The following is a 25954-nucleotide window of genomic DNA, read 5'->3' as shown; positions in this document are numbered from 1 at the left end:
AATATTAATTTTTTGTGTAGAAATGAGAAATAAGGAGTTAAATTAGGTTTAGACTGAAATTAATATAAATTTTAGGGTTAAATTTGGAAGTTATGTTAATATCGATTTTGAGGACTAAATTGAATAAAATATAAAAGTTTCATAATTTAGCAATTGAATGCGAAAATGGTTGTACATTGATAATTTGATGTGTTTTTTTTAATTTGTATCTAACGTCGACCCGAATTCCTCGAGAAAGAAAGGAAAAAAACAAAGTCATCAACAAATAGCTCAGAGTTTATGGTTTGTGTTTCTATAATTCGAACTACTTGTAAATTGTTGCATTTTGAACTATATATGCATGTTGAGAATATAAGGTAAGTCAATTGGTGATGATGAGATGTATTTGGGTTGTGTCAAAATAATTAATATTCTTGAGGACTAAATTGAATATATGTGAAAGATGCGAATATTTGTATAATTATGAAATTGAATACATATTGATATGTTTGATGTTGTCATATGATTTAACAAATGAATTCATGATATAATTGAGGTAAATTTATATATTGATTGAGTATGAAGTAAGGAACAAAACCCTATTAAATGTTCGAGCTGAGTCGAATATAGATAGCATGCTATAGGATAGAAAGAGTTCAAGGTTATTTCAACTATGAGCCGATGAGACGCTAGGTGTCAATTTGCTTCGGTTTAACCAATGAGACACTAGCTGTCATCTTATTTATAGCATTGGGTACAACTATTTGCTTTGGATTTATCCGATGAGGCACTAGGTGCCAAACTGGTGTGTTGGTTGAATTAGTGTATCCATCCGAGTCCGGGTTGTGTTAATATGGATATAAACGATAAAATGAGTTATTTGATTTTGATATGTCAAAAGAATAAGAAATGGATTTGAATGAGAAATAAAATATGAAAGTGTGGATTGGTTTGTGAACATTGAAATATCATGTTCCATGAAAACATGAGAGTAGAAATTAAAATGAAATGAGCCATTACAAGGAATATGTTATAAAATGAAATTTGAAATTTGATAGTCATATACTAATATCATAGAAATAAATTGGTTTTGAATCTATGAATATGTGAATTGATATTTTGAAATTGTTAAGTTGCATAGCATTTTGGTTTTTAACTCGTACATCTTTATGGTCTATGTTTTGCTTTTATGTTCAGATTATAGAAATATTACTGAGTTATACTTAGTGTACGGTTTTCTTTTCTGTGCACAAATTAGGTACTTATCGGTTTGAGTGTCAACTCAGCATCCAACAGTAATCCCGTACTCAAGTGTTGGTGATGTGTTTCCTTTTGGGTCTTGGCGTTTACCTAATAAGTTTTATGGTTATATGATGTCCATTTTGGGTTATTTGGCATCTTGTGAATCATATGTATATATTTGTGTGTGTGATGGTAAAGATCATGATAATGATTGTAACACCTCTAACCCTTATCCTTCGCCGGAACAAGGTTACAAAGTATTACCGGACTTTTCAGATCAATTATGAACATTGCATATGTAACATCCCCAGATTGGGGTTATGAGGCATTACCAGACTTAATGTGGCCCTGAATTTTTCGGCCCCATATTTTCTAATACACGGATAGTGTTATCGAGCCAAAATTCAGCCCGCTCAGCATCATCATTAACTGTGGCCCTGAATTCTTCGGCCTCGTATTTTATAATTTTATTAACATGGGGCTTATTAAATCTCATCAGATCAATCATCGGAGGTACCACAGGTATCAGAGATGGATTATTCTGGGGTGGGGGTTGTTGAACAGCCGAATTAGTTCGGATATACTGAGTAAACCAATCGTCCATCATTTGATAGAAGGCTTGTTTAGCCCCCCTCATGGCTACTCGAGGTAGGCCGAGAATCAACTGACACTGTCCCTTGCGCGGGAACAGGCGCTATACTTTCAACATCATCTGCTACGGCTCGATCGGGATCCATTTACTATACAAAAACACATTTTCATTAGTCAGAAGTCATCAGACTATCATAGTATAAACTATAGCATGTATAGCTAGACTCGCATGCGCTACGTTAGTCATAGAATCAACTAAACTGCAACTCTGATACCAATAAAATGTAACACCCCTAACTTGTGTCTATCGCCGGATTGGGGTTACGAGGCATTACCAGACTTAATGCCTATTTTTTTTCTAACAAAAAAAAATAACTCATACAAAATGAGATAAACCCAAATATACCAAATTTGCATGCTTAATATTTAAACCAAATACATATACCAATAATTTACTCTTAATTTATATACTTAAGAAATTTACTTCCAATTAACATTATAAAACTAGTTATAATCTAGAACCAAATAAATAAGATCTAGAGTAACATACTCACATCAAAGCACAAATCATACCTTAATAAATTTATTCGAATTCATTTTAAGAATATAGTCATAATATTCAGACAACTAAACATGCCTTAAAGTTATACAGTATATATATATATGTATACATGTTTAAACATGGTTCGATGTTCTTAGATGAATGCGTCATTAACCATTTCATATTACAAACAAACTTATTGCATAAAATAAATGATACAATTTACTATAATTATTAAAAATGATCCGTTCACATTCAATCATAATATAGACATATATTTAATGGTTCCATCTGTAAAATAAAACGAATGTAAATATGATTATATTAAAATTAGATGACCAAACCAATTTATCCTACTTATAACCAAATGCTCACCCAAGCATAGCTAAATTTAATCTACTAAATAATCGAATCAATGTGGTCCAACTATTACCAATTCAAATTGCATTATATGCTTAAAATAAAACCAACCTTACTAACCAAATTATCTATCAAATTCCAATGCATATACAACTTTTCATGAATCTGTTTAAAAACTTATAATTGAATTGACCATTTTTTTATGCACGCACATACTTGCTCATAATTAAATCACTTAATACATACCGTGAAATTATATGCTATAAACAAATATCAAATTTATATCCATCGGCAAACTCATTAATTTAACAACATATTCATATAAACTTTCATTTAAATTCAACTCTCACATTTAAACATACCATCTTCAAATTTCATATCCAAACCACAAATCCAGATCAATACACAAACAAGCATATAAACATTCATTCACCCTAATAGTAAGTAACTCATCATTGACATCTAAAAATACACTTCCATTTATAGTTCATATTATATATTCACTTTACTACTATTCCAACATGTCACATATAACTTCCACACATATGTACTACTATCCATAAAATGCCAAACCTGAGTCAAAATATGTATAAACCACCATTCATCCAAAATCGAACACAACAAGCTAATTAAGCCATTTTCGCATGGCTTAAATATATATACACATTCGAATTTTAAGCAAACTTCAAAGCTAATCTATACATGCCATAATCCCAAAATAATTTTCAATTTATAAGATACCGTAATTATTTGTTAGTGTGGTGAGCTTTACTGACGAATTCCCGAGCTCGTAACAACCTCCAAAAATCTATAAAACAAAGATAAATAAAAATACAAAGTAAGCTAACTTAGCTTAGTAAATCTTTAGCATAACATAAAAATACATATAAATCATATAATTCCTTTGATAATTTTACCGAAGCCGAATAAACATTATACAACAACTACCAAACAATCATTAATCTCAAGACATTTTAATTATAATTATTTAATAATCTTTCAAACTTATACATATCAATCGCATAAGGCCGAATTTACTTAATATATACTTACACACATAAATATCTTTTATTTTATAATTAATCAATGTACTTACCTAGTCATCGAATAAGATATGATATAACACATACCTGGTCATTATACCTTTACAATTCTATTTGATATCACATTGTCATAGAATTCACCAGGCACATATCTTGAAATGATACACCGGCACAAAGCCTGCTAGGCTTAAAACTTGATTTAATACACCGGCATGAAGCCTGCTAGACATAAAATCTGAAATATTTCACCGGCATCAAGCCTGCTAGGCACATAGAGCCTGAATATCTTGGATACGAAGTTGATCTTTCACATAATACATTATAAGAAATTTCTAAATGTTCTTTAAGTTTCGTATAAAACTTTTCAATTATCGTATCTCAACAAAATCGAATTCATACCCAAATCTTCTTAGTAAGCATACTTTCGGCTAACATAAATATATATAATTCACATAATTACATTCAGCATATAAATCTCAAACATATATTCGGCTAAAGAATATATATATAGTTTATAAAATTCATTTCAACTTATAGTACTCAAAACATACCTTGGCTAACACACATATATATATATATATATATATCTCATACTTTTAGTTTTAACTTATAGAATTCAAATATATATATTCGACTATCATAAACCTACAACTCATTCACTTATTTTCAGCTTATAAAACTTATATGTAAATACAATTTTTTTTTTATAAAGTTTATTTGCTAATAGACTTACCTCAGACGATGATAAACCGAAACGAAACGATTAATCGACGACTTTAGTTTTCCCCCGATCCAAGTCCGATTTCTTTAATTCTTGATCTAAACATATTCAAATTGTACTCATTCAAACATAATTTCATTCAATTTAATCCAAAAACACATAAATGGGCAATTTATCATTTTGCCCCTAATATTTTACATTTTTATAATTTAGTCCAACTTGTACAAAACCCAAAATATTCCAAATTAACCACACTATAGCTTGGCTGAATGTTCCCTAGACTCATATAAGTCCATGCATGTCATTTATTTCACATTTTAGTCCATCAATTTAATATTTTTACAATTTAACTCAAAATAATTAAATTCATCAAAAATTCAAAAACAAAACATCATAATCTTTCACATATCTTTAATAGTTCATCATCAACCACTAAAACTACAAGCTATCATCAATGAAAATTCACAAAATAATCATCAAATTCGAAAATTAAGGCATAGGTTTTGTAGTTTTCAAAGCAACGCTCACAAAAACGTAAAAATTATCAAAAACCGAAGCAAAACATACCTCAATTGAAGAAGCACATAGTCGTATCCCTAACTTATTTTTCTTTTATTTATCTATTTCAGCAAGAACAAAGTTTTCATGCATGAATATTTTGTTTTTATTTTATTTAACATAAGTTATTTCATGTTTTACCATTATAACCTTATAAAACAATATATAACTATTATATATTAATGTCAATGCCGTCCACTAATATTAGCTATGACATAATTTCAAAATAAATGCATCATATTATAAAAACAAGTTCAATTAGGCATTCACACATTTAACTATCAAATTTTCATTTTACGCGATTAAGCCATTTTCTTTAATCGGTCATTCAAACGATAAAATTTAAATACGAAAATTTCACACAATCAAATTCACACATTATAAACACACAAAATAATATTAAAATACTTTTTCGACTCAGATTTGTGGTCCCAAAACCACTATGTCTGATTAGGGTCGAAATCGGGCTGTCATAGCATAACATTTAAAATACATATCAAAAACCAATCATAAATCACTCATATTCTCCCTTGTATGAGCCCTCAATGCCCAAAATACGCGTTAAAAGTAAATCGAGACTAAACCGGAAACTTAGAAATTTTTTTCCAAAATTCCAAAATGTTCCTTAGGTGCAGGGGACACGTCCGTGTGGCTCACACGGCCAAGAGACATGCCCGTGTCTTAGGCCATGTGGGCATTCGATGTGAGGCACACGGCTGTGTCCCAGCTCGTGTCCATACTCGTGTAACACTCTGACTTGGATTACACGGCCAAGCTACATGCTAGTGTGCTAGGTCGTGTGAAAATACTTGGGCATTTTGTTTCTCAATTTTAAAGATGCAGGGGACACATAGCCAGACCACACGCCCATGTGCTAGACCATGTGCCGCACACGGCTGAGACACACGCCCATGCCTCTGCTCGTGTGGACGAAAATAGGCCTTTTCAAGGCCATTTTTCTCACCCAATCTTGATTTCAACCTAAACATCTCAAATTTCATACTTATAAGCCACAACAATGCCTTCAAAACAACCAATTCCTAGCTCTAATATTTTCATATTATCACATTTATCCTAACATTCTAATTTACCACATTAGTCAATTCCCTTATATACCTATAAGTCATCCATCAACTAACTGCTCCAAACACATATATCAAACATGATTAAACCATACATATATAAGTTGATTGGGAATTTAAACAAAATGTAATTCTTAAAATTTACACAAACCAATCCAACCCTATACATGCCATATAAACCTTAATATGCGTTGTAAAAACTATCGAAACAAGTTGGATAGTGTGGCTTACTGTGTTAATATGATCTCCCGACCTCACATTAATCTACAAGAACATTAAATAACACAACTAAGCTTAATGAAGCTTAGTAAGTTCGATAGGTTAAACATAAATCTTACCAAACTTAATATAACAAATTAAATAGTAAATTATTTATGCACTCTCCCTTTCAATCACAACAGAAATTGATGAACACACTTCTTTCAAATCAAATTCAATAATAACAATAAATCTTTCAATTTCAATATCATAAGTCATTTACTAAATCTTACCGAATCAGAGAATGGCTTAAGGATATGGGTACATCATTTTTAGAAGCCCGAAAACTGAACAGAAGCACACAAGTGCTAAATAAAAACCCATAATGATTGAACGGAAGCTCATAAGAGCTGAATGGAAACCCATTAGGGTTGAACTGAAACTCATATGAGTTAAACAGAAGCTCGTGAGAGTTAAACGAAAAGTAAACATGAAAGTTCACAACAAATGTTGAACCTCATTTTACTTGGGTAATTTTGCTGTCAATTCTTCCTTTGCTGTCTTTTTGCCACAGAACGATTGTACTCAATCCCGTGTTTCATTTGTTTGGAACACTCAATTCAATTTCATAATTTCCATAATATTTTTCTTTCAACAATAGATATGAATACATACATAATATCATTCATCAATTTAATATATAAATATTAAAGTTTAACCATACGAACTTACCTGGGTTAAATTGTAAGATTTGTAGTAGTTTAGGGACTATAATGCTAATTTCCCCTTTTCACTAGTATCTACGGGCTCATGATCTAAAATATAAAATTACTCATTCATTAGTATATATTTCAGTTTCTATTAACTTCACAATTAATACCCCTCAATTTTTGAAATTACACAATTACCCCAACTTTAACAACTTTTGCAATTTAGCCCCTTATTAATTAGTCTATCAAATGAACTAATTTTTCTCAATTGGCAATTTATCTAAATATTCTAGGCTATCTTATAGCCATTGATACATATAAATTTAATACCAAACCTTAATTTTTTTAATTCTTCACAAATTAGTCCTAAAATCAATATCTAACAAAATTAAATCTCTAAATCCATGTTATTTCATCAAAAATATCTAGTATTTATCAATGGTAACTTTCAAAATTTCCAATAAAATAAAAAAACTAATGAAATAGCTAGTTGGACCTATGTAATACCACCTACCCATATTCGTCGCCGAAATAGGGTATGAGACATTACCAAATTTTACCGAATAAATTTTTCGCAAAATCCCAAAAAAATTTTAATTCAATATAACCCCTTTTACAAGTATCTAATCTTCCGTGCAATTTTAAACCGAGACCAATCCAACACAACCAATCAATTTCAACATATTTTCAAGATAGATTTAACGTATTCATCAGATAACCTCATCACATACCAAAAACAAAATTTGTTAGCCATACCAATGGCTAACCATACATTCATTTCACATTAACATTTACTTTACTAGCTTATACATGTCATTGATTTCCAAAATAAAGTTTCTTTATATACCGAGATCTTGAGGTTGATAGTGTGATACGCCTCTGACTGAATCCGACGTCCGAGCTCTTAACACTACAAAACAGGGGAAAAAGAAACAGGGTAAGCACTTTGTGCTTAGTAAGTTCATGTAACAAGAATTATACTTACCTAATATTTTCAATACAATGCAATAAACATTCATACACCCATTCCATACATTATTCCCCTATCATGCACAAACTCAACATTCAAATTAGTCCAACAATTTCCATGTATCAATAATTTATACCATGATTGATGAGCTCATCAATTCCATGATTTTCATTTCCTTGTTATTTTTCCATATTTATCCCGTTGAACTTCTCAGAATTTCGATGGATTTTCAGGGGTACACCTAAGTGTACAAATCTGGGTTCGTCAATTCATATTCATTTGCGCACATTTCCATTTCAGAGAGCACACTCCCGCGAACCTCATGCTTACAGCGGGATTACCAGTCCAGGCTAAATCCCCTGTAATATAAACTCATAGAGTATTGTCGAGATTACCAGTCTAAGCTAAATCCCCTGCAACGACAATTACTCTAATAAGCTTGGATCTGAATTACCAGTCCACGCTAAATTCAGACCCTAATTCGGATTACCCGTCCGGGCTAAATCCATTTTCCACATATTCTTCGGGAGGGTTATATCAGGATAAGACCACCCGTCCGGGCTAGATCCTTTTTACCGCCAATTCCTTTTCAGAGATCCATCGAATTTCCTTCCATTCAACCGGGATTTCTTCCCCTTTTTATCAAATATATCAATGTTTCATCAATTTTCATACAATGAACATTCAAATCATATTCACATCAATAAAAAACATTTCAGGCAGTTAAGAATATATTTCAACTTACACGAACTTACCTCGATACTTGTTTGTAAACAAAAAAATCTACTAATCCCGAACTTTTTCTTTTCCTTGATCTAGCTTCGTATTTGAATTTTCTGGATCTAAATAAATAAATTTAATCATTAAACTAATACATTTCATGTTCATATGTAACATTCTCTATAATTCCATTATTATTTATAGTGCATTCAAAGCTGTCTCACTGAGTCATAGTCACTAAATTATTTATATCGTGACCTACGGAACTCCAAATTAAGATTCGATAATTTTTCCAGAAACTAGACTCACATATATTCTTACCATAAAATTTTCAGAATTTTTGGTTTAGCCAATAAGTACAGTTTATTCTTTAAATTTTCCCCTGTTTTACTGTTTGACAGTTCCAACCCCTCTTCACTAAAAATTAATTATCTCATTGTACAGAATTCAGATGATGTTTTAGTTTGTTTCTTCTGAAAATAGACTCATTAAGGATTCTAATCATATAAATCATAACTCATAATCATTTTTGTACAATTTTTAATGATTTTCTAAAGTCAGAACAGGGGAACCCAAATTCATTCTGACCTTATCTCATAAAATCTATTATAGCTCATGATTTATAATTCCATTGGTTACACCGTTTATTTTATAAGAAATTAGACTCAATAAGCTTTAATTTCATATTTTATTCATTCTCTAATTCAATTTCTACAATTTTGGTGATTTTTCAAAGTTAATCTACTGCTGCTGTCCAAAACTGTTTTAGTGCATGATGTTAATTACTATTTTTCTCCTAGGCTTTCAATAAATGATAATTTCATCCCTGCTCAATTCACCTCTCAATTGAGCTGATTTTTCTCAATTAACACTTTATTATATCACTTTAAACTATTTTATAACCTTTGGAAATCAGAATTTTAGCACTAGACTTTAATTCCAAACTTTTTTCACAATTAAGTCCTACAAATCAATTTCTATTGAAATTACCTAATAAAATCATCTCATAAATAAATTAAAGCTTCAATTTCATGCTATTTCATCATAAACTTCCAGCACATATTCATAGAAACTTTCAATTTCATTCATAAAATCAAAAACTAATGAACTTAGTAATAGGACCCAGTTGTAAAACTCTTAGAAACACAAAAATTACAAGAAAAAGGCAAGGATTAACTCACTCGGTGAAAAAAATATGAAAAACCAGCTTGAATAAACCCTTAGGACATTTTTGGCTGATGAGAATGCAAAAAAATAAAGAGAATTCTAGATATTCCAATTTGGTCCCATTTTTATGTTAGTAAAATTTGTTATTTTCCCATTTTACCCTCATTCCACTAATTCTCCTGATTTTTTTCAGCTTATGCAGCCCAAAATATCTCCTTTTGGGCTTATTTACAATTTATGTCCCTCCTCATTTAACAATTGAACTATTTAATCCTTCTATTAACTTTTACACCTTTTTCAATTTAGTTCTTTTTACTTAATTGACTACCCAAACATTAAAATTTTCTAACGAAATCTTAATACCATATTACTAACATTTCATAAAAATTTATAAAAATATTTCTGACTCGGATATACTAGATCGAGGTCTCGATACCTTGTTTTTACCTAATTTCTTCAATAATTTCTTTTTTTCTAGCTAACCACTAAATCGGTAAAATTTTTCTATCGATATTTTCATATGATTTTCCTATCATATCAATATTCATGCAAAAATATTAAAATAAATTTCTCTTTAAATCGGATTTGTGGTTACGAAACCACTGTTCCGATAACCTTGAATTTAGGCCATTACAACCTAATTGTAAAATTCTTAAAAACATAAAAATTATAAGAAAAGGGCAAGAATTAAACTAATGAAATAGCTTTCCTATGGCTGTTTTGGCTGAACTTTTGGAGAAGAAAAGTCTAGAAATCCTTAAAATCAAATTTTGGCTATTTAATTTTATTTTATTTCTAATTTTGCCCTTAAATCACATGATTTTATTTTATTTTTCACACTTATGCCGCCTTAGCCATTCGACTTGGCATATTTTTCCTTTTAGTCCTCCCTTATTTACCATTTATGCTATTTAATCACTTTAGAAAATTTTGCACCTTTTTCAATTTAGTCTTTTTTTAATTAATTAGCTATCAAAACGTTAAAATTTTCTAACGAAACTTTAATACTACCTTAATGACACTCCATAAATATTTATAAAAATATTTACAGCTTGATTTATAAAATCGATGTCTCGATACCTCGTTTTCAAAACCACATAATCAAATAAATTCTTATAAAACACAAATTACTAATTCAAATTTGTTTCTAAAATCACATTTAACTCGTAAATAATAAATAATAAAATTTACGAGCTTACTCGTTGGATTTGGTGGTCTCGAACCACTGTTTCCGACACCACTGAAAATAAGGATGTTACAATAATAACTTGTTAAGTATTTGATGAGTATGTTATTTGAGTATAAGTCACTTAGGTGATATACTAGGATATAGGTAGGGAAAGATGATGCTTATGCTATGCCATGTTTAAAATGATTTGTTAATTCTTGCATCTAAGTGATAAGGTTCAATGTTTTGAGGTGTCAATTATGGCATATTGATTAGACAATTAGGTTGATTGTTTAAAGTAATGTTTTTGACATATTAAAAATGAATAGAAAGGTACTTAGTTGATGCTTTTTTATGTTATAATTGTGTTTGTAAGGTACCATTTGAGTTTAGATTTTTTGGCATGAAATGGACATTTTAAAAATGAGATTTTACCATTTCTAAACTTTGGGTATCGATATTTTGGCATTTTGTATCGATACTTGACCATATGAACAGTTTTAAAATAAACAGAATGCCAAAATGATATCGATATTTATATAAGTATCGATACTTTTTCATAAACTACCGATACTAGTTGATAAATATCGATACCTTTAATTTGTAAAAGAAAGAAAATCCTAATTTGGTATCAAATTTTAAAAAGGTATCAATACGATATCGATACCAACTATGAATTTTTTATATTAACTTTAAAACTTGAAATTTTACAATCTAATCTCATTTCATGTCTATATTTTCATGATTAGGTCATTACTAATTCAATTTACTATGTATATATGGTATGTGATTTGGAATGGTTATAAATTTTATTTAAATTTGAAGGTTATTGACGTGGATTGCTTTTGCAAAGAATGTGACATTCCGTTATTCGGATTTGGCGACTGGGTCGAGTAAGGGGGTGTTACAAAAAACCTGCAAAATTAGAAGTTGGAAGGTCAAAACTCGAAAGAACATGCAAAAAATCCTACTCAAATGAGCACTTGAAAATAAGCATATAAATAAATAAATAAATTAGCACTATATCTTTAATAATACACACAAACATGAGAAATCATAGAAGAAATAGTTGACAATACATGGTTTTCACATGGTTTTTTTGAGGAATAAAATTGGGTCTTCAGAATTCTTGGTTCTAATGAGATCCCAGAAAAAAAAATACTTTAATAAAATAATCTTATTTATGCAACGTAAAAAAGACATTATTCAATAATAATAATAAAAATTCTACCTAACTTCACAAGTAAAATCAAAACCAATACAATGCTTAATATATAATTTCTAGTTTAAATCGCACGAAAAAAGATAAATTCATTCGAGTACTTAAGAGATATACTTTACATAGCATAAAACATTTGGGAAAAGTTGTCTACAGAAAACGACCCTTAGTTTAACGTTTTGCCATGATGTTAATCAACAATTACTCCAGGAACAAAATGCATATAACAAATGGCATTAGTTAGCTATATTTCATTAATCTAGTGGTAGACAAGATTAATGATAGCTTAGAACAAGTTATGGTGCATTATAAGATGAAATGAGTATTATCCTATGTGGACTAACCAGTAACTTACATTGTAAGAAATAATGAGCATTACCCTATGTAGATTAACCAGTAACTTAAAAGTTATGATGCAGTACAATATGTAATTAGCATTACATCTTATCATGCATCATAACTTTTTATAAGCTACTGACTAAGACACATATGGTAACGGTCATTACATCTTATAATGCATCATAACTCGTCGTAAGCTACCTCTTAATGAGCATTACCATATTCAGATTAATCAGTGGCTTATTCAAGTTTCACCTCCAATTCCACATAAGCTAGCACTAATCATCTAAGAACATAAAGTACAAAAACCATCCTTATGGTTAAAGTAGATATCGAGTTCAAAAGCTTACCATTGTGCCAGTTCATAAGGACAACCCAGCAAAGAGCAACTCCAACTCCTCTTCTTGTAAAGCAATTATCTGGCATAAACAAGAAGGCAATAAATCATCAAATCCCTCTCCTTCACAAAACTATCAAGTAAGATCTAAACTCAACTTTGTATTTTTCAAGATCACTAAACCAATCAAGCCAACATATTTGATTACTTAAATAGACAATAGTTGAAGAATTTTATTAAGAACACGCATGCGATGAGTAACATAAGAATTAGTCGTAGGAAGCTGATTCAAATTTTTCATTTCTTCATGAACCGTAATGGTCTTCTCTTCGTACCCTATTTGCTTCCACTGAACTCTGGGATTAGTGGCCCCTGCGTCCTCCATAGTTTGATCAATGACACCACCATTTCCCTTTACTTGTTTGAAACTTTCCATGGTGAACAATAACTAAACAAATCAACCCGCCAATAAGTATAAAAAATCAAATTCAGGTTATAACAAATACTTTCAATTCTGAACATGGATTTAACCAGTTGGTTAATGAAAAAGGTCCCGATACCAAAATCTACAATTTCTAACATTATCCCCAGACTACAGTCTTTACAACTAAAAAAAATTCTGTTTTCTTTAAAATTCAAGAAAATTATGGAAAATAATTACTTAATGCGAACTAGATTTCTCAATATTCTTCTGGGTCATTCTTATAACAATGATAACTGAAAATATTTCTTAAAATAAATGGAAAAATGGAACCAATAATACAAACATAGTTGAAATTACAAAACAAATAGGAGTTTTGTGAAAAAAAAGTCAAAAGCCCCTTATCAGATTTGAACCGATGACTTATGCCTTACCATGGCGTTACTCTACCACTGAGTTAAAAGGGCAGTTCGATTCAATTACTGAATGAATCTATAACAGCTCGATTTTGGGCCTAATCAGAATAGTAGTTTCGGGACCCCAAATCTGAAGTAAGAAAACTTATTTAATTATATTTTTATGGTCTACAATTTCACGGAATGATTTCGTGAAAATCTCGTTTGAAAATTTTGACGTTTGGGCACTCAATTTAGTCAAAATGACTAAATCGCGTAAAGTGCTAAAGTTATGTTTTATTAGCTAAATGTGTTAATTAGCTATAAAACTTAAAAGTTGATGTCCTTATTGAGTAATTAGACCATTAAAAGAGAAAGTGGATGCACATGGAGTGTAATTATGATGTTGGATGGGTTAGGTTGGTATTAGGTTATTATATGATAAAATAAACAAAAAGGCTTAAAAATATCATTTTTATTTCTTTGCTCATCTTCTTCCACCGTTTTTCACCAAGAGAATAGCCATTGGAGAACTCAAATTTTCAGAAAACTTAAACCCTTGCACGTAAGTGAAATTTATGTTTGTTTTTGTTGATTTATATGTTTTTGGAACCCTTGAAACTTAAGCTAGCTAAATAGGGGACTAATTTGCAAGATGATTGAAAGGTTAGGGTTTTGGGCCATGAAAGCATGATAGTTGATTGTGAAATTTAATGGAGGAAAATGAAACCTTGTTGTGTGTTGAACATTTCTTGTTAAGTGATTTTTGTTGTAAAATGCTATTAGGGTTTAATTTGAAAAGTATGAAGATTTTGAGTTATATGAGTGAAATTGGGGATTATATGGGCTGCTATAAGCACCTAAATAATTCAGTTAGTCTTTGATGTGGATGAAATTCCATAAATTTTGTTTTACGAGCCTAGGGACTAATTTGTAAATATGTAAAAGTTTAGGGGTAAAACTATAATTTTACAAAAGTATGAATTGTGGATTTATTTGAATAATGTGACTTATAATTAGGCTAAATATGATATTATAGATCAAAGAAAATAAGGTTCGGACCTAGAATGGGGGGAAAAATGAGAATTGATGGTTATGTCCCTTTTTGCCCTTTTGGTGTCGAGGTAAGTTTGTATGTAAATAATATATCGTTTTTACTCATGTTATAATATTTTGTTATATTACATGAGATGTGGTTGTATATTGAATGATTATTTGATGTAAATTATGAATTGAGATTGACTATGGATGAAATTGACAAAGTGAGAATAAGTGAGAAATTTCCTGGTTGAACTTTCGGAATAGAAAAGGATACGAAGGACGTTATGAGAACTTATGTGTAGTACTATGTGTAGGCTACTATGAGTATAAGATAGTTATGGTCACATATGTAGTACTAAGTGCAAGCTATTATGTGTACCGGATAGCTTTGGTCACATGTGTAGTACTATGTGCAGGCTACTACATGTACCAGATGGTATTGGTCACATGTGTAGTACTAAGTGTAGGCTACTATGTGTACCGGATAGCATTGATCATAAGGGTGGTGCTATGTGCGGAACCACCTTGTATCTGTTATCATTCCAAAGTGTTCATTGGGAAAATCGACTAAGTGAAATTATGTGTGACTATGTGGTGATAAGTGCAGGTATATGTATGTGTATACTCGAGCAATGTGTTCAGTATGTGATCGAAATGTGGTAAAGTTGAAAAGGAGTAAGTGGAGTGATAAAGTCTTGTATCATGCATGCAAGTTGAATTATGTTATTGAATGTTGAGCATTTTGTTATGATGTTTCATGAAAGAGTGAAATTTGAAATAAAACAGTTTTGGACAGTAGCAGTTGTGTGAATTTGAAAAATCACTAAAAATGGTAGAAATTTAATTAGAGGTTTAATAAGATATGAAATAAAAGCTTATTGAGTCTATTTTCATATAAAAGAAACAGTATAAGCAAAAAAAAATTCATATTATGATATATTTGAATTTTAGTGAGACAGCGTCAGAATGATTTTGGAATCCCCTGTCCTAATTTTGAAAAATTATTAAAAATTGTATAAAAATAATTATAGGTTAGAATTTATATGTTTAAAATCCTGAATGAGTCTATTTTTAAGAAAAACAAACGAGAATATCATCTAAATTCTGTACAAGAAGATAATTAATTTTTAGTGTAGAAAGGTCAAAACTGTCGGACAGCAGAACATGGGCGACTTTAAAGAATAAATGTACTTATTGGCTAAACCAAAACAATCTGAAAATTTTATGGTAAGAAGATATATGAGTCTAGTTTTAGGGAAAATTTGCAGAACTTAATTTGGAGTTCTGTAACTCAAGATATAAATAATTTAGTGAGCGAGTAGATAGTTAGATACAAACTTGAGTAAATATTGGAACTATGTGCTTTTATGATTGTATTATTTTGAGAACATATTGTGAAGACCGATAAAAGCATATTAATAAATTGTTTATTATTTATATATTAACTTACTAAGCTTTATAGCTTACTCTTTTTCCTTTCTCTCATCTTATATGTTTATACAGCTAGTTCGGGTTGGAGATCGCCGAAGATGTTATCACACTATCAAATTATCATTTGGGTATAAGTGAACGTAAGTGTTTTAAGTTTATGGCATGTATGGTGACTTTGTCTTTTAAATTTTTGTGTCATTGTTAATGAGGCCAAATGTGTTGGCCTAATATAGTTTATGGTTCAATTGGTATACAACTATGAATGATTGCTTATGTTGATTATAAGCTTATGGATGTGATAATGTCTTGTGTGAATGTGAAGCTCATATTTTTTTTAATGATCTAAATAGGATGATTAAGTAAGACAAATGATGATATGAGGATGATATGTTATTAACTTATTTATAGTCATTTGCTTGCCTAAGTATGCTATGTGTGACCACACGGCCTACCCACATGGGCGTGTCCAAAACCACACGGGCGTGTGGCCCTGATTCATGATGAAATTTACTAAGTTTCCCAAAAGACCCCAAAGTTATCGGTTTAGTCCCGAACTACTCCTAATGTATGTTTTGGGCCTCATGGGCCGTGTAAGGGACGATATGATTGTTTTTGAATGGTTTTAATGTAGATTAATTCACATGACTCGGAATAGTATGATTTCTTGTGTTGAAGTCTGATAACGCCTCGAACCCTGTTCCGGCGTTAAATACATGTAAGGTGTGTTACAGAATCAGTAGATGGATAAGATCTGTTTATATATATGTATATGAAGTAGACTCATAGTGGTTAGTAGCTCTCAGGAATGAAAATTCTAATTTACTTAACGTGTAGAGGGTAAAATGGTTTTATTGATATTGGGTTTGATAAATATCAATGCAATGAATTGTTTCAAGGCCAATCATAATTGGCTTATCAGAATAGAACGAAATTCATTTATTTGATTAATACATGTACCTTAACAATTCGACATAGATCCAATATATTTTATCGAAACATGTGATGAAGGGATTTGCTTTGTCCACCGAACCAATTTTTTAGAAAAAAAACTCACACACATAATTTTTGATAACTTCTTGCTGCCTCTTCCAAAAATTTCTGATTTACTTTTTGTTAATTTACCGGCTTAATGTGAGATAGAAAAATGCCTGTCTCGTTGTAATAATGAGTGAATCAATGAATGAAAATGGAAAAAATGAAGGTTAACTCCCTTTTTTTATGTTTATGTTAAACCAATCATTGATCTTATACTTTGTATTATTAATATAATCTAGTTTCTTTTTATAATATCTATTTATTTCTAATAAATATTTATATAATAGATTGAGGAAGAAAAAATGGGAACTTACAGAGGTTCTCGTAAATGAAATGAGGCAACTTTGGGGAGGTAGGGAGAATTATTCTGTGAAGGTGAACGAGTCGGAGATGAATCGATGGTTCTCAACGACGGAATCGAGAGAGGCACCACTATTACGTTCGTTGTTACGACAGAATCGACGGGTGAACAAATACAGAGTAAAATTGTTTGGGACAAAATTTTATTATGTCTGTTGTTAAATAGGCTATTTTTAGACCCTTCATCGAATGATGACTCGGTAAATCAAAAGAATAAGAAAGGAATAAACATTCATCGAATGAAGAGAACAGTGAATCAAACTATAGCTTCACTGTTCATCCAAGAATAATGAAGGAATGACTATTCCATTCCCCTCAACTAAACGTGCATTAATTTTTTTAACATATTAGTTCTTTCACTAAATGGTTAGATAGTTGTAATTATATCATTGAGTCTCGAGTTCGATTCCTCTACCACTTACATTTGTATTTTTTTATTTCATGCTGCTTCAAGCTTCTTTTTTTTAATTGACATTTTTAACATATTAGCTTATTCTGTTAGATGGTTAGATAATTGCGATTACATCCTTGAGTATGATGTTCCATTATTTTTATAAGCATATTAATGTATTTTTTTTATTTCATATTGTTTCAAGCTTTTTTAATTTTAATTATTTTTATAAGCATGTTATTATTTTTCTTTCAATTAATGATATTTGTAATAATTATTAGATTTTATAAAAAAGAGTTAAAAATAAAAAATACATTAATTAAAAATAAAAAAATAAAAAATAATCAAAACATTAATTAAAAATAAAAGACTTGACAGAGTATGAAATAAAAAATACATTAATATGCTTATAAAAATAATGGAACCTCATACTCAATGATTTAATCGCAATTATTTAACCATCTAACGAAATAAGCTAGTATGTTAAAAATATTAATTAAAAAAAAGCTTGATGTTATTTATATTAAAAAGTATTTATATTAAAAACATTACCATAAATATAAAATATTTTACTATATTAAAAAATATAATAAATATTTTTTATATTATATATTTATATAAATTACTAACCAAATCCTGTCATTTTTATGACGAACCTTCGAGTTTAGACGAATAAGCCAACCCATAAATAAGTTTACCTTCACCTCACCAAAAAAACAAGAGCTTAGATAGATAGAAGGTGCTATTAAGGATACTCAACTAAAATGCATGTATAATAATAATTTATTAAAATTTATTAAAAATATATTTAAATTAAATAATAAAATATAAATTACATGTATGTAAAATTATATTTATATTTGTGTTAAAATTATAATAAAATACATTATTTTTATGTTATATTTATATTAATAATAATATGTACTAAAATTATTTTACATTGAATAACTATTATGATAAAAATCTTAAATTATATGTAGTGGTTAACATTAAAAGAAAAGATGAAATGGGGGTACAATGGGAAGAATTAGTTGTATATAGATTTGTTCATGGATAGGCTTAAAAAGTAAAAAGATTTGAACAAAAATATAGATCCAAAAAATAAGTTTGGGCAAAAGAAAGACTCGTTTAGGAAACGAGCTGGCCTCGGGTAAGGTTGTTTTGACCTGACCCTAGCCTAAATTTGTAAAAAGAAAAGATATATTGTTTTCTTACTATTTTCTCACTGTTTTATTACTATTTCAATATTATGTTGCTACTATTTTATTATTATCGTTTGGTTATTATATAACTTTTATTTTATTGTTAAGTTGTACCTATGTAAGTATTATTTAAATATAAATTTTTAAAATTTATGTTAAATTATTGAGAAATAATTATTGTAATGTTTTTAGTATTTTTAATGTATTATATATATTTTAAACATTATATAAAAAATAATATAAAAAAATTAGTGTAGCAGACCGAGCCAAGCCAAACTTAAATAAAATTTAAAATCTATTTTTCGAGCTAGTCCGGATGTCAATTCAAACTTTACTCGAAGTGAGCCATGGAGAGGTCTAGACGCATACAAAGGGGCATTAATATGAGCGGTAGGGAATTGTGGCATCAAAATTAAATAGGTGATTTGAGTTCTCTAATTAGTCTCTCAAAACCTCCTGATTAGAGCTTTTTGTCGCATGTGATATCACCTACAACTACCATCATAATCTTCTTGAATGTTTTATAAAAAAAGAAAAACATACCTACTTTTCAAACGGTAAATTTTTATATGATTGAATAATTATAATATTGTAATAAAAAAATTGCTGGTAAAATAATATTTTATATAGAAAATAAATAAAAGATTGGGCCCACAATCAGAATGTGGGTCTAGGGAGCTGGCATCAACATGTCCAGGAAACCAAAAACCAAGGAGAAAAAGAAGAAGAATAAATGATACCCAAACTAGAGAAATGCAGTTCCTTTTGGGTCCACATATGTTGGCCTATTGGGAAGAGAAGAGTTGCATCATTTTCTTTGGATTGCCGCCTACCATTTTTACTCTCTTATCTGAGCTGGACCAATCTAACACCATTTAAAGCTGTTCAACTAACTGTTTATGATTTTTGAAATGTGTTTAAACATAAGGTGTTTAGATTTTTCAGGTACTGTAAATGTAATTATTATTGCTTTTTGCTGGTACGGGTGGCAACCTTATGGAGAATCAGATGCCCAAGAATTGAGCATAAGAACCGAGTGGCATCTTCCTTCGCTAGTTAGATTGGAAAGGGAAGGCCTTTTTAAGCTTTCATCACCCAATAAAGGTTCTTTCACACCCTTAAATTTTCATTATTTCGTCTTAAATCTGTTCCAAAAGGGAAAGAGAAAAGAGGAGGGAAAGTTACACCACCTCCCACTGCTTTTTTCTTCTAAAGTATCATTCATATTGGAATATCTAAGTAACGTGAATACGTGATTCTGCCTTTCTAATATGCCTGGCAGTGTGCTTTGCTTTGCGTTTCTCTATGGGTAGATGTAGATCCCTTCTGCCTAATAAAAAAGAAGATTAATTTAGTTCCTACAGGTGCAGAGATTTAACCCTAGCTGCCTTATATGAGTTTTGATTTTATTTTAATCTCAATTTACAGTTTATGTCTATTTACTTAATTTAAGGTCCATCCGTCTATGCCTTTCGTCTGTGAAGCACAATGTCAAAACAAAAAGCAGCCTTCTGCTACACTAAGTTATTTAATAAATATTTAAAAAGCCAACCAATAATTTTTAAACATAAATTAAAATATTCACTCTAAAGTCTAAACTGTCATCAGTAAAGCTCCAGACTGTGAGAAAAAAAAGTATTTTAAAAAAATAATCGAAAAGGAAAAAAGAAAAATTGAACATGGAATGGAAGTTCCCCGCGACACACACCGAGAACAGTTGAAATAGTCCATTAGCCATTTTGCCTTGCCTTACACTTCATTCTTCTCTTGCTCTCTTTCTCAAGTACTACAATCTAGTAAGCAATAATTGGGCGCCACCGTTACAGCAGTACGCTCCACTGCTTTGAGCTTCTTTTTTCTTTTTAGATTTTACTGTTTTTCCTTTTTTTTTCGGTTTGGGTAATTAGTGTGGTGGGATGGGCTGTACGGCGTCGAAGCTAGACAATGAAGACAAGGTAAGGAGATGCAAAGACAGGCGCCGCCTGATGAAGGAGGCCGTTCACGCTCGGCATCAATTAGCCGCCGCTCACGCCGATTACTGCCGTTCTCTCCGTGTTGCTGGCGCTGCTCTCTCCACCTTCGCAGCTGGTGAACCCCTTTCCGTCTCTGACGAAACCACTGCCGTCCTCCTCCACCCCGCCACCCCATCTCCACCAACTGCTAATCTGATCCCTCCACGTGCCCCTCCATCTCCCTCCCCTCCTCCTCCTCCGCCTCCTCCTTTATCTCCTTCCCCTTCCCCTTCTCCGACAATTGCTAGCTCCAAACTCCCTCACATACTCTCGGCTTCAAGCCTCCCATCTCCTACATCCAATCGTCGTCGGCCACGTAAATTACCCCCGAAACTCCCGCACATTTTGTCCGAATCAAGTCCTTGTTCTTCTCCTCAAAGCTCAAAATCCGGTTTCTCCAACAGCTTTTTCCCAGCGGCTTATCAAAATAATTCCACTTACTCAACCACTCCTTCTCAGGATTCTTCCGTTTGGAACTGGGAAAACTTTTACCCTCCATCTCCACCGGACTCCGAATTCTTTGAACAAAAATTACAACAACAGCAGCGAATGCGACAACTACCTCATTGGCAGCATCATTTGGGTTCAAACAACCCCGAATATACGGAAGATACCGAGACGGAAAAATCAGAATACGATTTCTTCCGTCCACAAAACCTGAATCACCGTTACGATTCCAATTCCGTTAACTCCAAGCGTAATTTTGACGAGGAAACGGAAAGGGAAGAAGTGCAATGCAGTGAATGGGGAGACCACGATCGTTACACTACAACCAGTTCATCGGATGAAGACGAGGAGGAAGATGATGACGTCGCATCCAGATCCGAGATTGGGGATCGCTCCAATTTCGGTTCTTCGATGACAGGGGAGTCTGAGAAGTTCCATCATCCTCATCATCAGACTCCTCCGTCGGTACAGCCGCGGATTTATGGGGCCGTCGCGGGGACTAAAATGGACAATAAATCGGAGGATGCGGGATCGTCGGCGGGGAGTTATAAAACGGGTGCTATGATGGAGATGAAGATGGTAGTTAGACATAGGGATTTGAAAAAGATTGTCGATGCGATCAAAGAGAATTTCGATAAAGCTGCCGCCGCCGGAGATCAGGTCTCGGAGATGCTCGAGATCAGTAGAGCTCAGCTTGATAAAAATTTCAGGCAATTGAAAAGTAAGTCCCAGATGTGGAGAATTTTATTTTAAGCCAATTTAAACTGAAATTGATTAAATGATTTAATCCCATTTACTTTCTGTTATTCTTTTTAATTTGTTTTCCATTTACAGAGACTGTGTATCATTCAAGTAGCATGTTCAGTAACTTGAACTCCAGCTGGACTTCAAAACCGCCGTTGGCGGTGAAATATCGGCTCGACGCGACCGCGCTCAATGAATCGGGCGGTTCAAAGAGCCTTTGTTCTACTTTAGACCGGCTCTTGGCTTGGGAGAAGAAGCTCTACGACGAAGTCAAGGTAAAAGGGTTCTTTTAGTTTTTCATATATTTATTGTTTTTAAAAAAGATTTAGCTTTTTTCTGATAAATATTTGATGCTCGGTAGCGTAAATCCACGGCAGTTTTAGGTTGTTGAAATGGTGATGTGCTTTTTCCATTTGGGGCACTGTCGTCAAAATGGATAGTTGTCGTAGTGTTAATCTTTTTTAATTCTTTTATTCTACTTCAATCACCCTTGTTTTGTTTGCTGTTCAGTATCATAAGTAGTATAACAGAGTTGCAATGACTAAAATACCCTCGACATGCTTAGATTAATGGCATGAATTCCGTGTCCAACTAACTGATCTTGTAGGCTTAATATTAATTTAGCTTCTATTACCCGTGCTTCTTCTAGATTCCCAATTTTGCCTTTGGTAATGTAGTGGGAGATTTCATGTCTGGGGAATGTTTTCTTTTTACATCAGTGAATGAACTTTAGTTTCTTACCTCCCACCTACTTAAATTGTTGCTGGTTGGTAGAGAATGTGAAGGTGTTTGCCTTTATGCTTGAATTGTAAGTTTGTTGAATTGGTTGGACATGTTGATTCTGGTGCATATTATCTGTGGATAAGAAAATAGTAAGAAACATGTGGTGCAAAGATAATTTGATAATTCACCTGGTTGGTTTGAGATGCGGGCTGATGTATAGGCAATGCATGTTCAACAATTTCAGGCTAGAGAAGGAGTAAAGATTGAGCATGAGAAAAAATTGTCGACGTTGCAAAGTCAAGAATACAAGGGGGAGGACGAAACCAAAATAGACAAAACCAAGGCATCAATAACACGGCTGCAGTCGCTAATTATTGTCACATCCCAGGCTGTCTCTACCACCTCTACTGCCATTATTGGGCTTAGAGACAGTGATCTTGTTCCACAGCTTATTGAAATATGTCATGGGTAAGTATCCTTTTCTTACTCTCTGTTTTGTCTTTATATTGATAAGAAATTCTTTTGAAACATTAATGATGCAATGCAACTATCTGGATCCATAGACTATTAAATATTCTATGTATTCTCTTGGATAATTATATGAATCATGAAATACTGATCCAAGTCCAATGTTAGCAGTAGAGTAAAATATTGTAGAGGTGAATTTCTTTTCAATCTCAGTGGCTTGAGTGCTTCATGAGGGGAATAGAATCTCAAAATGGTTTTATCTCATGTGAAACATGCAGTGTGGATTTTAGCTGCTTGCAGGGTAGGTGAACCATAATGGTTCATTGCTCTGCTATGCCATTTGATCATCCCCACTCCGAGCACATGTGCCTTGTGGTCTTGGCTCTTTTAATCGGGTGGCCCCAGTTCCACTTGACAGTGTTTCTTCTTCTATAGACCTTTTCAGCCAAGAACAAGTAGGGGATGGGGATTAGGTGCATTGGAGTTAACTAACATATGACCCACCATAATCTAATTTGACGGGTTGTTGAAACTTGAAATTGCTGAACTGGTCAAAGCCCTTATATTATCAGCATCTGTAGCGTACCATCAGTTGTTAGATTAAGCATGCTGACTTCAAATGGGTCATAATTCCTGGGTTATCGGCTGTTTGAGCTCCTTATTATTTTATTTTGGTGCTTATACTACAAAATTTGCCAGTGGTTTTTGGAAACTTGCGTCTCTATACAACCACTCTACGAGAAGAGAAAGATAACTTGACACACGTGAAAGTTGAACAGAATAATAATTCAACAGGCAGATTTATTTAGATGAAAACCTTATTCTGAATTACCTTTTCTTTTAGTTGTTTAGATTTATTATATTAGGATGGAGTAACTTTTGTTGTCCATTTATAGAAATTTAGAATATTGTAAAATGTTGGTGCTAAATTAATTTCAACTTGAATATTATCTTTACGAATCAAATGAATTTGAATGCAGCTTCAGGTATATGTGGGGGTCGATGCATCAATATCATGAAGTTCAGAATAATATTGTGCAGCAAGTCTTTGGTCTTATAAACAGATCGGGAAAAGGTGATTCAACTTCTGAACTGCATCGGCAGGCAACGCGTGATCTTGAGTCAGCTGTCTCTGCCTGGCACTCTAGTTTTTGCCGTTTAATGAAATTTCAACGGGATTTTATCCACTCCATCCATGGCTGGTTCAAGCTCACCCTTCGTCCTGTCAGCAATGACAATGTTGACGGCAATGGCAAAACAGATCTCTCTGATGTATACGCTTTTTGTGATGAGTGGAAGCTTGCTCTCGAACGTGTCCCTGACACAGTAGCTTCTGAAGCTATCAAAAGTTTCATTAATGTTGTCCATGTGATATCTGTTAAACAAACTGAAGAGCTTAAGATTAAGAAGCGAACCGAAACTGCATCAAAGGAGCTTGAGAAAAAGGCATCGTCTCTCCGGAACATAGAGAGGAAGTTCTACCACTCGTACTCAATGGTTGGTATTGGACTTCCTGATTCTGGGGCTGATCATGGGCAGGTTCTAGATGCTCGGGATCCCCTTGCTGAGAAAAAATCGGAGCTTGCAGGCTGTCAAAGGCGAGTGGAAGATGAGATGTTGAGGCATGCCAAAGCAGTAGAGGTGACGAGAGCAATGACACTGAATAATATTCAAACCGGCTTGCCGGGGGTTTTTCAAGCATTGACCAGCTTTTCTGCCTTGTTTACCGAGGCACTTGACTCCGTATGCTCCCGTTCCTATCGTATCAAATGGATGAATACGTTTGTTTTTCTTTCTGCACTTGAAGAATTTTTGCAGTTGAAATTTATAAGAGTTGGGAGGGGTTTTTTCTTGGCTGTTTATTATTATTTTGTACGGGGAATGTGTAAATTACATGGGGAGGTCTTTTTGTGGTTTTTCTCATCTTCAATTTGTCAAGTAAAGGCAAGTGTTTGTACAGGAAATTGCCTCTGAATATTCATTCTTGTATGAATAGGGAAAAAAAAAGGTTGCAATTTCAGCAGACGAATAAATACACAAATTCTGCCTCTCTTTTATTATTATTATTATTATTCTTGTTTTTCCATTTCTATGCAACTAGTGCACACTCTTCTTTATTTTTATAAAAATAAAACAAAATAAAATTAAAAATTCCAAAATAAAATACCCAATGTTCCAAAATAGAACAAATTTTAAAAGAGAGGAAATTCATTGTTTTCCAAATCCATTTCAACATTTCTCATCAAATTTATTCATCTCAAAATAATTTTTTGAGAAAAAAAATAAAAACAAAATGTGTCGGGTGTCAATCTAGTCAAGTATTAGGGTGGGTTTGGATG

General features: G+C 32.1%; 1 protein-coding gene and 1 long non-coding RNA gene across 2 annotated transcripts; both read left to right on the top strand.

Annotated features, from left to right (window-relative positions):
* The first annotated feature begins 14223 nt into the window (after positions 1 to 14223).
* Positions 14224 to 17943, top strand: LOC107923773 (uncharacterized). Its single transcript, XR_001691623.2, has 3 exons — positions 14224 to 14326; positions 16306 to 16373; positions 17556 to 17943. It is a non-coding gene; the product is annotated as an uncharacterized lncRNA (long non-coding RNA).
* A 2230-nt stretch (positions 17944 to 20173) lies between these two features.
* LOC107924216 (nitrate regulatory gene2 protein) lies at positions 20174 to 25663 on the top strand. The gene is made up of 4 exons (XM_041105767.1): positions 20174 to 22401; positions 22515 to 22699; positions 23392 to 23615; positions 24596 to 25663. The coding sequence occupies exons 1-4, from the start codon at positions 21138 to 21140 to the stop codon at positions 25587 to 25589; spliced, it is 2667 nt and encodes an 888-aa protein (XP_040961701.1). The 5' UTR covers positions 20174 to 21137; the 3' UTR covers positions 25590 to 25663.
* The last annotated feature ends 291 nt before the right edge of the window (positions 25664 to 25954 follow it).

The sequence above is a fragment of the Gossypium hirsutum genome, chromosome D11 (assembly GCF_007990345.1).
Source record: "Gossypium hirsutum isolate 1008001.06 chromosome D11, Gossypium_hirsutum_v2.1, whole genome shotgun sequence".
Lineage (NCBI taxonomy): Eukaryota > Viridiplantae > Streptophyta > Magnoliopsida > Malvales > Malvaceae > Gossypium > Gossypium hirsutum.
Note: the sequence above shows the minus strand (reverse complement) of the source record. Positions and strands in the feature narration are given on the sequence as shown.